Source organism: Asterias rubens, chromosome 6, assembly GCF_902459465.1.
Source record: "Asterias rubens chromosome 6, eAstRub1.3, whole genome shotgun sequence".
Taxonomy (NCBI): Eukaryota; Metazoa; Echinodermata; class Asteroidea; order Forcipulatida; family Asteriidae; genus Asterias; species Asterias rubens.
In genome coordinates, this window is record NC_047067.1 from 3,803,168 (window position 1) to 3,817,304 (window position 14,137).

The 14,137-nt window shown below is 37.7% G+C and overlaps 1 protein-coding gene across 1 annotated transcript; it reads left to right on the top strand.

Moving 5' to 3' along the window:
- The first annotated feature begins 1,218 nt into the window (after positions 1-1,218).
- On the top strand, positions 1,219-14,118 carry LOC117291462 (microspherule protein 1-like). The gene is made up of 13 exons (XM_033773174.1): positions 1,219-1,374; positions 2,644-2,895; positions 3,839-3,976; positions 5,196-5,366; positions 6,172-6,281; positions 7,377-7,485; positions 7,877-8,015; positions 8,608-8,683; positions 9,476-9,504; positions 10,365-10,457; positions 10,997-11,079; positions 11,885-12,100; positions 12,605-14,118. Exons 1-13 carry the CDS (start codon positions 1,342-1,344, stop codon positions 12,686-12,688), a joined length of 1,533 nt encoding a protein of 510 aa, XP_033629065.1. The 5' UTR covers positions 1,219-1,341; the 3' UTR covers positions 12,689-14,118.
- Positions 14,119-14,137: the final 19 nt, after the last annotated feature.

Consider the following 14,137-nt stretch of genomic DNA (forward strand, 5'->3'; position numbering starts at 1 on the left):
GAAAGTTCTTCAAAATCACAGAGGAAGAGCAAATAAATAAACAAATACAATGTTCTAACAGTCTAGTTGGTAAGACACTGCTCTAGAATTGTAAGGGTCGTGGGTTCGAATCCCACCCGAGTAACATGTCTGTGATATTTTTTCACAGGACTCGGGAAAGTACTGAGTATACAGTGCTAACACACATCGGTGTATGGGTACAATTAAAAACCAAAAATTAATATTCTTTATCCCCGATGCAACTTTAACATGTAGTTAAATAACCTTTTGAAAAGTGAACGACAATCCCCAAATCCAACAACAATGAACATGTATTTTTGTTTCTGCGGGATGCTCCAATCGATGACAAGTGGTTGCGTTTGTTTTTGTTTGTTGGTTGGTCATGCAACGTGAATTATGATTTTAGGACTTATTAATTGATTGATATTAACTGTAGTTTTTTATTTTGCCTGATGGTGATGATCGGTGCACCCAATAGGCTCTAAAAGGCACTGGACACCTGGTTTACCAAAGTGGCGATTGAGAATAATGCTGCTCTATTTTTATTTTTGGATAATTAGAGAGCTTTTTCTCTCTTTAATTCACCCATAGTATGATTACCCGTTCTTTGAGTGCTCCCACACAGCATCCAGACCCGGTACATAAACTAGTCACCATTTATTACCTATCCTAACTGTAATGAATTGAGTTCGCTTTCGTGTAATGTGTTTCTGATGATTGTGTCCTTTTTTTAACCGTATATAATTATGATTTCTTAGGAACCAGCAGAGGCTGGTGCTGTGATCATGGTTCATATTAAATCACAATTCTTAATAAAAAAAAACTTTAATTTCGTATGTTTACCGCCAGTCTCACATCTCATTCGACACTTCATGAGTATGGGCAAACCCAAATAATAAATAAAATAATATTGGAATAAATTTTGACCAAAAAACGACAACAAAAACAACAACTACATCAACATCAAACAAACAGTGACTTTCATACACAAAAAAACGAAAAAAACTTTATTTAGACATTATTTTTCCCATTGGTCAGGTCACAGAACTCCCATGCGATGCGGATATCCGTTTTTATCGGAGTACAATAATAATATCCAAATCCAGCAGAGAGAGAAGAAGAATGCGTTCATGAAATCGCGCCCTCTGTTGGTAAAAGTGATAAAACTAGTCTGCACCCCAATACCACTTATCACTCGTAACTGCTGATGTACTACAGGGAACCAACCAACCTTAAAGCGATTGCATGACTGTGACTGAAAATCGAAGCATTATCTTTTGGGATTTAGGCTGCTAAAAAAACAGCAGAAAACTAAATCCTGAGGTGAAACCGTGTCATTAAATGCGTCATTCAATAGGCGATGGTGTGGTCGAAGTAAGTATCCGACTCATGTTAAGAGAAAGTGAATTATATATACGTTTATATAATGAGTAAGACGGGATTATAATAATATTACTCGTGAACTGAAATTGAACCACGTACTTATTTATTTGACATTCCAACATTGAACAGGTCATAGAAGAGACAACTCGCCCTCCCTTTTCGGGTAGAAGTAGAACCCTTGCTCTACATTAGAACGCAAGATTAAGCCGTGTCTGAGATTGAGGACTGAATTATTAATTGTATTACTATGATTATAAGTGACTTGGCTGTACTAACTAGGATTTCTACCCAATCCGTACGTAGGCCTAGTATTTTTTTAGTAAGTATTTTTAAAATAAAGTTTGACTTTGTTGACTAGTTTGAGAATCAGTAAGTTTTGACGTTATTTTAGTAGATATTTATTAAAGGCAGTGAATACTTTTGGTTATTGTCAAAGACTAGCCTTCACAGTTAATGTATCTCAACATATGCATAAAATAATGAACCTGTGAAAATTTGACCTCAATCGGTCATCGAACTTGCGAGATATGAATGAAAAAAAAAAACACCCTTGTCACACGAAGGTGTGTGCGTTTAGATGGTTGATTTCGAGACCCCAAGTTCTAAATCTGAGGTCTCAAAATCAAATTCGTGGAAAATTACTTCTTTCTCGAAAACTATGGCACTTCAGAGGGTGCCGTTTCTCACAATGTTTTATACCATCAACCTCTCCACCAACCACTGCCTTTAAGTATATATTATAAATTAAATTTAATTAAACTTTAATTTTAAAGGAACATTATATTTGGTTTTTGCTAACAAAACAGCTGGCAGTGTAGAAACAGTAATTCGTGCACTTTATGTAATCGGATTAAACATTTAACTGACAAACCTGTTAAAATGTGTTAGTGTCAGTCAGTACAGAGTCTAACCCGTATTTCCATTAATCGTGTAATACTATAGCACGAATTCGCGCAGTCGCCAGATTTAATTTTCCGCGCATAGCTAGAAGTCCCTGCCACGGCACGAATTGAAAACTACGGTAGCTAATGCGGCCAAAACGCCTTACCCGTGGGACTTGTAACGTGTCTAAAAATGATCTATGCACAAAGACTCTCTAAGTTGCCGACATTGTTTTATTTCTACCAACAGGTGCTAATTTTATTATTTACAGTCACAGTTTCGCTGATATTTTCAATGGAAAATAAATTGCTGAATAAATCAAACAAATATTGGTATAACACATTTTAACATTTTGATGATTTTATTTCACCACACTAGTGCAAAAACACCATGTCTTTGCCAACATCGAAGCCTGCAACAAACCCAAGCCAAACACCACCACCTGCATCAAGTTCACCCCTCGCCCGTAATGTAATAACAGCAGCAGGTATTGCGTCCATCCCAAAGATGACTCCCAAATACAGCATGTCTCCTCTCGTCAGTGACAGCATGACAAAAAGACGTAGTTCCTCACGGTCGATTAAACGCAAGAAATTTGACGACGAGCTTGTGGAGAGTAGTCTATTAAAGGTATTCTTACAATCATTCTTAAATTACTTGCTCAAGTTGTGACAGATTGTTAGAAAATAAGCAGTCAACCAGTTTGAATTATAGCAAGGCATGCACAAGCCTTAATAGGCCTGTATGCTCTGTATTTGAAAGAACAAAGGCACCAAGGCATTTTCTCCTCGGTAAAGAGCACCCTATGAGGAAATTGTGATTTTCTACTGGAGCATTTCAAGGGCAGCAAGGCAATGACCAGGGGCATGGAGGCAATCACCTTTGATGCCTCCGTGAAGTATCAGGCTTGCCTTGAACTTCACTCTTAAAGGGGCACAGCAAATTTTCCTCCTGCAAGAGGCACTCTATGAAGAAGATTTGAATTTATATTCAAGCTTTTTCAATGGCACAACAGCAAACGCACAGGGCATCATAGCAGTGGCTTTGGGTGCAGTGGGTTAATTCAAGGCCTGCATACATTTACTTTACATTCAAGCAAAAAAAAGTATTTTATCACGGCTAAAGGGGGTTATTTAAGTGGTTGAGTGGTTGTTTTTAGTGGCACAACTGTGCACTGAACTTACTGTGAACATGTATAATCTAAGTAGCACAATTCACAAAAAAGGGTGATTAAAAAGCCTGAAAATCGATTAAACCCTGCACCATAATTATGAACAAGTTTGTCAGCCCTTGTGCTGAAAAGAATGTCTTACTTCCCAACAAATAAAAAAATCTTGGCTGCTATTGCAGGCTGGCATTCGTAGTTCATGTATCATTCCAAACCACATTGGTTGATATTGAATAGTTGGATAGCAAGATGGTTAAAACAGTAAACAAAAACAGCAACGAACACCCAAGTAAACCAATTAGTTAATTTCTGCCTTGAAGTTATGTCAACATTTGCTTATTATGAGATAAAGTTGATAAGATGAGTCTTAAATGTCATCTTTTATGTTTGTATGTGCATCTTCAGACCTCCAAAGGAAAGGTATCAACAACAACGTCGCCTTCTGGCCCATCCCAACCGGTCGAGAAAGAAGAGAAGAAAGAGAAAGAGAAAGAAGTGGTTAAACCTCCTCCACACTTGCCTCCTGCAACAGAGAGAAGAAAGGTTGGTTCTCATCTCACTGTGGCAATCATAGCCTTCACCCTAAACCAGCTCATAGACCCCGTTCCCACTGGACCCCGCATTGATCTCCCAATTCAAAAAAAAGGGCGATCAATACCCCGAAAGAGCGATCAAAGAGGGCGATCAAAGAGAAATAAGCTCCAGTGGGAACGCGAGGGCGATCAGGATCTGACTGTGCAATTTTGATCCTCCTCGGGAGTAGGATTAAAGTGGGATCTGATCGCCCTTGTGGATTGATGGGCGATCAAAAGTCTAGTGGGGACGCAAAGGGCGATCAGACCCCGCAATTTGCTAGCAAAACAGTGTTCTTTTGAACCCACTTCCGTTCCCCAAAAAGGGGATCAATGCACGATCATACTCAATTGGGAACGCGACCGCGATTTCACGCCTGCAACCTCGCAATTGTGGATCCAGTGGGAACGCGGTCATAGACTCTTCACCCTCTTGCACCAGTGTCACACACTCCTACTGTTGCCTTGGTCTCCATATTTGGAGGCAGTGAGTGAAAGCCACACTCTTATGTCCCAACAGGATGAGTATACTGTAAAAAAAATTGTTTTATGTTTATGCAAGTTTGCCCAAAACAAGGCTAAAAGCTTCTCTAAGTAAAGGGCTGCAAAGAAGAAAACAAAGAAATGCAGTAACTCAGTGGAGCTGAAGGTAGGAATTGATATTCCTCTTAAAAGATGGTACCAGATTGCTTTTTCCTCAACACTCTATTCCATCAGATTCAACTTCAAAATATGTGAATCCCATTTCTCGGAAAATAATCCAGCAACGCATTGATTGCAAAGTGCTCCTGCTGATATTTAAGGCGCTGAACAGAACAGCTACAAGTTACATCATGTGGCTGCTCCACCGACATCAACCTCCTAGACCTCTTAGCTACTCTTCCAAAACTGCCTGACCACCACCACACCAAGGACTTCATCATATGGCTCCAAAGCTTGTTCACACACCTCACCCAAGTTGTGGAATGTCCTCCTGTCATCTTTACTTAGAACAGCTGCTACCCCCGGACAACTTTAAATCCAACCTCAAAAGCCATCTGTTTCAACTTGCATTCTCTTGTTCTTTGTAATTTTCACTTTTGTCAAGTATGTCGAGATTTCGTCCAGTTCGACGGCTTTATCAAATTATTTAGTAATATTATTATTATTAAACCTAAGTTCCTCTGATTTTCTCTTAATTCTTCCCACAGATATCAACAAGACCTTCTTCATCATCCCACAACCATCGTCCATCCTCCTCCCATCGTCCTTCATCTTCATCAAGACGGACTAAGAAACCCAAATCTCTTACGTCGGTCACTAAGGATCTTGGCCGGTGGAAACCACAAGATGATTTATTACTCATCAGTGCTGTGCAACAGGTATGCAGTATAAATGGCTCCAACCATCTCAAGTTATGTTGATCAACAAATTATTTCATACTCAGAGTTCTCTCCATGCATCACAAACTAGCAAACCGGGGCGATACAAGTAAATGGCAAATTTGGCTGTTACTCAACAAAATATTTGCATTTTTGAAATGTCAAATTTTAACAAAAACCATCAAGATAAAAACCATTCATAATGCTCCAGAGACATGAATGCATTACGTATGAGGGCATTTACAACTAAGATTAATACCAAGTAAAAAACCTTCCAATGAGCTTGTTTCAATTTAGCATGCTTTGGCCAAACTTCGAAAAAGTTTGGTCCAGAATGCCCCACTCACAGTTCTGATAAAAATCGTGGGAAGAATCCTGACACACCTTAAAAAAAGAGGAACAAAAACTTCAAAGCTTTTGGTGAAATAAAAACAAGCGTGAAAAATTGTAGATAATAGCATCTCATTTATTTAAGTACCGGAATCATTTCACTTATTTATGTTATGATATACAAACTGATTTATTTAGTAAAAACATTTACATCACCAAGGACCTGCTGCTTATTGTCCCATCTGGCGGATAAACAGTTACGGTCAAGAGTGTTGCTCAAGGGCTCGACATGTGCATCTGTCTTATTCATATGGAAGTGTCCCATCTTTATTTGAGCATACTTTGTGATAAAACCTGAAGACGATCTTTGTTAGAAATGTCAAGGTATCTTCTGAAATGATGAAAGCATCATATGTTTCATGTATTCTTCTGGTTTTGATTTGAGAATGTCTTTCGTTTTTTGTTTTTTTAACAGACAAATGATATTGAGTCAGTGTATCAAGGAGTAAAGTTCTCATGTCGGTTTACTCTGAAAGATGTAGAAGAGAGATGGTACGCTTTGCTCTACGACCCAATAATCTCAAAGTAAGTTCAATTGACTTTAATTATTGTGTAATTACAGGATTGGTTTTAAGTATGTTTTAAAAACAATCATTGGATTGCATACTCACCATGGGGCGTCTGTCCCAAGATTGACTGATGTACCTGTTTTGTGTGATATGTTCACATGGCATAATTTTTAGTTATTTGCATAAGTGCTCCTTGTTTGTGAAGTCTGTTTAATACCAATATAGTGAGATAAGTTAAGTGAAATAACTTGGATAGGGTAGTTGAAATTTGTGCATTGTCCTAGTCGGACTTGTCGTTTATTGTTAATCTAGAGTAAAGTGAAGTTCCCCTCATGTAGGTCTGCCTGAGAATGCCACTTATTTAGCGTCAAACCCAAGAAGATATTTTTTTTATATACAACCTCAGTTCACTTCCCAAAAACTAATCTTCACAAAAGGTTGTCCTCTTTTTTAAGAATAACAAATAATTTTTCGACAGATTTCATGACTACTTTTTGGTAAATTGAGATAAATAAATCTCCTCACTTTCAAAGCTCTTCATTCCCTTTCTCATGTCTATATTTCTGACCTTTGACACAAATGCATTCCTGTTCATCCTCTTCGCTCTGCTGGACAATCTCTACTGACACCAACTTCCTTTTCCCCTAAATGCTATGGTCAAAGAGCCTTCAACTTCATTGTACTTATGTTATGGATCGCCATGACTCTTTAAAGACACTGGACACTATTGGTAATTGTCAAAGACCAGTCTTCTCACTTGCTGTATCTCAACATATGCATAAAACAACAAACCTGTGAAAATTTGAGCTCAATCGCTCGTTAAAGTTGCAAGATAGTAATGAAAGAAAAAACACCCTTGTCACACGAAGTTGTGTGCGTTTAGATGGTTGATTTTGAGACCTCAAATTCTAAATCTGAGGTCTCAAAATCAAATTTGTGAAAAATTACTTCTTTCTAGAAAACTACATCACTTTAGAGGGAGCCGTTTCTCACACTTTAGAGGGAGCCGTTTATACTATCAACCTCCCCCCATTACTCGTCACCAAGTAAGGTTTTTATGATAATAATTATTTTGAGTATTTACCAATAGTGTCCACTAATTGATCCCCAGGTTATCCCAGCAGGCCATGAGATCTTTACACCCTGATGTTAAAGCAGTTGTCCTCAGTAAAGCTATCTACAGTGAAGATGAGGAGACCATACTTGGTACCGTAACATCTGTAAGTTCAGTCTCATGTCTTCCTTGTTCTTATTCTACAAAAAGATGGATTGCACTTAGCGTCATCAACCGCCGTATTTGATGAAATGTGCTGGAGTGCAAGGCTATCATTGGCTAAGAGCTGTGCGTAGCGCGTACACGTATGTACTTTTGCATTGTTTATACATCAAATTATGGCAGTTGATGGTGCTTATTGCAATCCATCGTATTTGCAAAAATATTTAATGGCCTGACATCTCAAGATTTAATCTAATCTAATCTAATCATTTATTGTGTAAAGTACACCACATACAATTGTCTCAGTGAACAGTACCAGTTAACATTAACATTTGTGTTAAAAGGGTAAAAAGAAAAAGTTTACCATTTTGTAATTTGTAATTGTTGTTTTTTAGACAAGTCAACCAACAGCAGAAATATTTCAAGAGTTGATCAACAAACACCCCACATCGTTTCATCCTGCAAGGACGGCCAAGGTGCTCTATAATCATTGGCTGCTAATGAAACAGTATCACCTTCTTCCTGACCAATCAGGTGAGTTTTGCATCAAAATTTGGCTAGAAGCAAATATAAGAAAGGTAAAAAACTTACTAGCCTCGGATTATGTCAGCCCCAAGAGTTGGTGCATTTTATCTTCGTTTGACTTCCTCCAACTTTACCGTGATTTGCTCTAGCATTTACTATACCTTGAAGGCACTGGACACCTTTGGTAATTGTCAAAGACCAGTATTCTCACTTTGTGTATCCCAACATATGCATAAGTTAACAAATCTGAGAAAAATTGGAATCAGTTAGTCATCGAGGTTACTGGAGAATAATGAAAGAAAAAAAAACCTTTGTTGCACCAATTTGTGTGCTTTCAGATGAGTAATAAAATGTTTCAGGCTTGAAGTCTTTTAATATTTGAGTGAGAAACTAATTCTTTCTCAAAAACTTCCTTACTTCAGAGGGAGCTGTTTTCCACAATGTTTTGTGCCATCAACAGCTCTCCATTGCTCGTTATCAAGTAAGTTTTTGTGCTAACAATTATTTTGACTAATTACCAATAGTGTCCAGTGCCTTTAAATTCCATTGTGTCATTGGATATAAACATGATGCTAATGATGTCAATTTGTTTTGTCTGCAGTTCAACCTATGCCAAGGGGTGACCATGTTCTGAATTTCTCAGATGCTGAAGAAATGTTGGATGACACCCAGCTCCAGTAAGTGCGGACTTTGTCATAATTATACAATCCATGAATTTAGAGTAGTTATTTCACACATAATTTTCACTGGACATGGCTGATTTCTTGACACAAATCCAGCACTGATTTGGGGTTTTGGTTGCGAAATTAGACATTGAAGTTGCAAACGATGAACTTTGTAGTTGAATGGGTGCATTTGATACATAAACTTGTGAGCACCATGGTCTAAAGCCCGGCTCAAACTTCCTGCAATTCCCAATTCTAATGCGTTTCAAATTTTTACGTCACAAATTCGCAGAGAACAATTGGGAACAGTTGAGATGTATTAAACTCCTGCAAAACCTCTACAGCGAAAACAGCTGCGGTGTCAAAATTCACATTCGCCTTCGTAGGAAGTATGAACATGGCTTTACATGGGACATAAAACTGTTTTTCACAGACTGATCCTATAGGATGGTACCAGGGTCCGATGTCATACAGCAGCTTAATAACAACACAAAGTAGCTAAGGACAACGGCATTATGCTTACCAGAACAAGGAAACCAGCCAAATTACCATTCCACATGTACGTTGCGTGACTGGTTTCCTGCTCATTCATGCTAAGCAGAAAATTTTTAAACATTATTTGCTGCTTGAGCAGCTCTATGAAATTTTAATCTGTTTGTCAACTCTTTATAAAGATACTAATTCATGACAGATCATTATCCTACCAGCATTATCCTGTTATTTAATGTAATTTTATTGTGGATTAATGAGTAGTTTACAGTTCCCTGAGATGTTTTTTGTATATTTTGGTTGTATTTCTTGCAGGGATCAAAGAGATGACATTCTTGAGCATGGTAAGAAAGTTCTTCTGTTTGGGGTAGTTAGATGTTGAACTGTGTGGTCGCATCATTGTGTTTTAAAGAGCATTGAGATTATTTGTTGATGTAGTGCGTGATATGGACATGGTACATTATTGAAATATTATTATCATGAATGCATTAGCCTTTTGCGCCTAATTAAATAAAATCACAGCTGGAAGGGTGAAATAATAGTCTAGAGTACTCTAGGACTAAGAGAAAGGTGTTAATTGCATAGTTAATATTGTCTTGCCTTTACACAGCCAAGGCCATTGCCAAGGTCATTAAAAAGACTGGCGTAGTAAATAAAAAGGTGTATCACAGGCCTGGGATTTCATCTTTGAGAGGGCAAGGCCATTTTCATTTTGCAAAGGGCACTTCCGCTGGAAAATCTTAAAGTCTATGGGGAACTTTTGAAGGGGCACCAACGCCAAGACCAGGCCACATAGGCCATGGCCTATGTGGTCTCCGTGTAGTTCCAGGTCTGGTTTATCAAGTTAAGGGCTACTGCCCTTCGTCTCCACGAAAAAAAAACACTCTCATTTAAATTGATTCCCTTATTTTTCTTTGTGATAGTAAGGTCGTATCCCAAATGGTGGCTACAGCTTCGGCTACAACTGTTGCTCTGGGTGTTGTTAAGGATGTCCTACATGTGTACTTCAAAACATGATGACATGGAGACCCAGCCGTAGCCGTAGCTGTAGCCGTTAATTCAGACTCTACCTAAGCCACTGGCAGAAAAATATCCCTTGTGCTACCAAGGTGTTCCTTCTACCTGCATTGGCATTGGTTTACTTCTAGATAAATTATTTTTTCAATGTCCTCATTGTTTTTTATTTTGTCTTCTTAAACTACAGAATTATCCGTATTTGATAGGAGACAGAAACGTGAAATCCGACATCTTGAGAATGAGATTACAAAGTGGCAATATCTTGTGGATAGTGTGACAGGTAAGCTGATGACCTTAACACAAAAACATAACAAAATAAGAAACCGTACCTTTCAATAAGATGATGTGAACAGTTTTGAAAAAATGGCAAAAGTTACTTCCTAGTCAAAAGATCTAGTGCATTAATAAGACCCTGCCCCTTGAACACCCAGCAGAGTAGATATGTGCGCATTGCAAGTCTTTAAATCGTTATTATTGAGCTCATCCTGCTGTCATGTTTGAGACAAATTCTGGATAAAATGCTTGACATGTAAAGTGTGGTGTATAGACTGGTCAATGAGCAGCTTGAGGGCACCTTGGTGCCAGACTAGTTTTGTTACATCATAAACATAGATCAATACAATACGTTATTATAAGCACATAGTACCGCCATTTGCTGTTCCCTGACGAGTTAAGTGTTTTTCCTAAAATCCCATTATGTTCTGCATTTTAGTTGGAACATTTCAACAAGAAGTACTTCCAACACACTGTGTCTGTGTGATATGCAAATTTCATATGCAAATTCCACTTTTGAACATTTGTTCTTTTTTCTTTCTTTAGGAATCACGTCACCAGCGTTTGATAATCAAACTCTAGCAGTTCTTCGAGGACGGCTGGTCAGATATCTCATGAGGTCAAATGAGGTCAGTAGAAATGTATTGTTTTTATAAGTAAAACATTCTTTGTGCAGGTTCCCATTTCATAGAACTACTTAAAGCCATTGGACCCTTTCGGTACAGGAAAAGTTAACAGATTTACAAATAACTTACAGGGTTTACAGAAGGTAGTGGTGAAAGACTTCTCTTGAAATATTATTCCATGAAATGCTTTACATTTTGAGAAAACGGTAAAACAATATCAATTCTCGATATTGAGAATTACGGATTTATTTTAAACACATGTCATGAGACGTCGAAACGTGCGGATACAAGGGTGGGTTTTCCCGTTATTTTCTCCCGACTCCGATGACCGATTGAGCCTAAATGTTCACAGGTTTGTTATTTTATATAGAAGTTGTGATACACAAAGTGTCGGCCTTGGACAATACTGTTTACCGAAAGGGTCAAATGGCTTTAAGCTCACAATTTTGCTAAATAGATAAGTTTTTAAGCCAAAATACCATAGGTTTGCTCTGTAGAACAAAATTGTCTGCCCTTTGAAAAGGGGCCAAGGTAGAATACATAATTTGAAGATTGAACAAAATTCTTGCTTATAAGATTGGAAGCAAACCACTTTTTTCCAAAATGGTAAAATTTCTCTTCAAAATATTTATCAGGATGATATTAGAACTTGTTCTAATATCTTGTTCTAATAACTTGTTTTTATAACTTGTTTAAAAAAATGTTTTGCATTAAAAAAAAAAAAAAAAAAAAATCAAAATTTCTGTGAAGATTATTATTGAACGTGCTACCATGTCTTAAAGTTATTACAAATGTTTACTTGTAACAGATAACGATTGGTCGATCCACCTCGGACAGTACCATCGACGTTGATTTGTCTCTTGAAGGACCTGCCTGGAAAATCTCTAGACGACAGGGTCTTATCAAACTCAGAAACAATGGAGAATTCTGCATCGCTAACGAAGGGAAAAGGGCGATTCACATCGATGGAAAACCAGTCCTGAAAGGCATGAAGTGCAAGCTTAATAACAACTCTGTTGTTGAGGTAAAAATATATTTGAATCAAATCTCATAAGTTGAACAAAATCTAGGTTGTAGGTAGAACAATTTTAGTGGTGGGGTCTTAATCCAATTTAGTCCACCAAGGGCAACAAAGTTATTCATGTTTAGATATAGGGCCATCATTGCTATCTGGGGGAAATCTGTGCTGGGCAAAGTGTGTTAGTTCCAAGCCCATGGCTAGAATCCCTTATCATCAAACTCATTTTATAGGTTATTTTTCTTTCTGAAAACCATTAACTAAAAACTTTAACAAATCCCATAAAGAGGCAGTACATATTTGTAGTTTTTTTTTCTCAATTTTTTTCTCTTCCAAATCTTAGATTGCCGGGTTGAAATTCTTTTTTTTTTTCATTAACCAAGATTTGATGTGATTTATGTTTTTCTTTAAATGCATTGACTAAAAGCTTATAAAATCTAATAAATATACAGTACATGTTAGAATTTGTTTTTCTTTTCTCAATTTCCTATTTTGTTTTCAAACACCTAGATTGCCGGGTTGAGATTCATCTTTCTCATTAACCAAGATTTGATCAACGTCTTAAGAAGCGATTCATTGAAGGGAACTACCTGACGACTGACATGTGGATATCCTAGACGAGAGCCTTAGCATTAGCAAAAACAGGCACATGCTGCAACAAAAAACAGTCCCTCAGCCATTAGAAACATCTAGACTTTCATTGCTTTTTGAGCAAGCCACCTTTTCTTTCTATAAAAGAATGGAATTCAGCTAGACAGAGTTCTCCCTTAACAGCTGGCCAAATTCTAGTCAAAATACTCAAGGTGGGTCCGGCTGGTTTGTTCAGTGTTGAAAAGTATCATCATTTCATTTGAAACATTTTACTTTTATAAAAAAAGCCTCTGGACTACTGAGACGGCAAGCCGTTTCTGGAGGTGCTGGCCAGTGACTAAGTAAGTTAATGGCAAACCCTGCAAAGTTCAAAGCTAATGACAATATTTGAAAAGAAACCTTTAAATATGGACCACTGAAAAAGCTGACGGACCAGTGGAACTACAAGCTAATTGGTCCTGCTATGCTGGCTGGTGACTGCAAAGGTTAAGGGCAAACCCTGCTATAGAAAATTAGAGAATGTATTCAGGAAAATCGTTAAAAAAGGGCAGGACAAAGGAGGACACATTTTTGGACCCAAGGGTTTTTGCGTGGCCTGTACATTCCAATTTGACCTCAGCGAGAGGTCAATGATTTGTGTGTGGAGTTCAAGTTTCCTAAACTTGTCAGCTGTGGTACCATGATTAGCGGATATTCTCTGATTTGGTTTTCAATGTCTTTGGCTAGATGCCATGGCTTGTGAGGGGGCATGAATAATTTACCTACAGGGGGGCATCAATGTTTACATTACTCTAAAATTGTGGGTTGGTATAGCAAAGAAAATTATTGAAACTCTGGGGGAGGGGGAGTGTTGTTTTATTTATTTATTTATTTATTTTTTTTGGGTGGAGGGTTGAACAATGGGTTCAGTAGATTTGTTTTTGGAAAATAAAAAACATTGATAATTCTGACTGGTCAAATAAGGTTAATGTTTTGTTGGAACCTTGCCTCCCTAAAATTCCTACTTGAGTCATTGAAGCAAAGTTGGAACATGATGAACCTATAATATTAGGCCTCTTCCAAAATCCTTGTGGATCTATGGCGCTGAGCAGGACTATTGCTAAGCACAACATACAGGACACCTTTCTGCTAAGCTAGATTTGTGTTTGTTGGCTATTTTGTTCTCATTGATGACCGCTTCTCTCCATTCTTTAGAATTGAAAATCAAGCGACTGGCTATAAGTGGCTATATGCCACTATAGCCACAGCCAGACAAAAACAAAGTTAAAACCTGAAAAATGTTCCTAAAAAGAAGCCCAAGACCCGAGGCCCAAGATGATCAGGGAATTAAAATCCTGATAGCCACCAACTGCTTTCCATTTAGAGACATAACAAATATTTTGTAACATATTGATTGTAAATAAAAGTGGAGCTGCTGAATGCATTGATAATTATGTAGTCTCCTGGTGTGAT

Excerpts from the sequence above, each read along its gene's own strand:
- LOC117291462 (XM_033773174.1), top strand. The coding sequence starts at position 1,342 with ATGCGTCATTCAATAGGCGATGGTGTGGTCGAA. Across the intron at positions 7,486-7,876 it reads TACTTGGTACCGTAACATCT|ACAAGTCAACCAACAGCAGA; the intron begins GTAAGTTCAGTC and ends GTTGTTTTTTAG. Across the intron at positions 11,080-11,884 it reads ATCTCATGAGGTCAAATGAG|ATAACGATTGGTCGATCCAC; the intron begins GTCAGTAGAAAT and ends TACTTGTAACAG.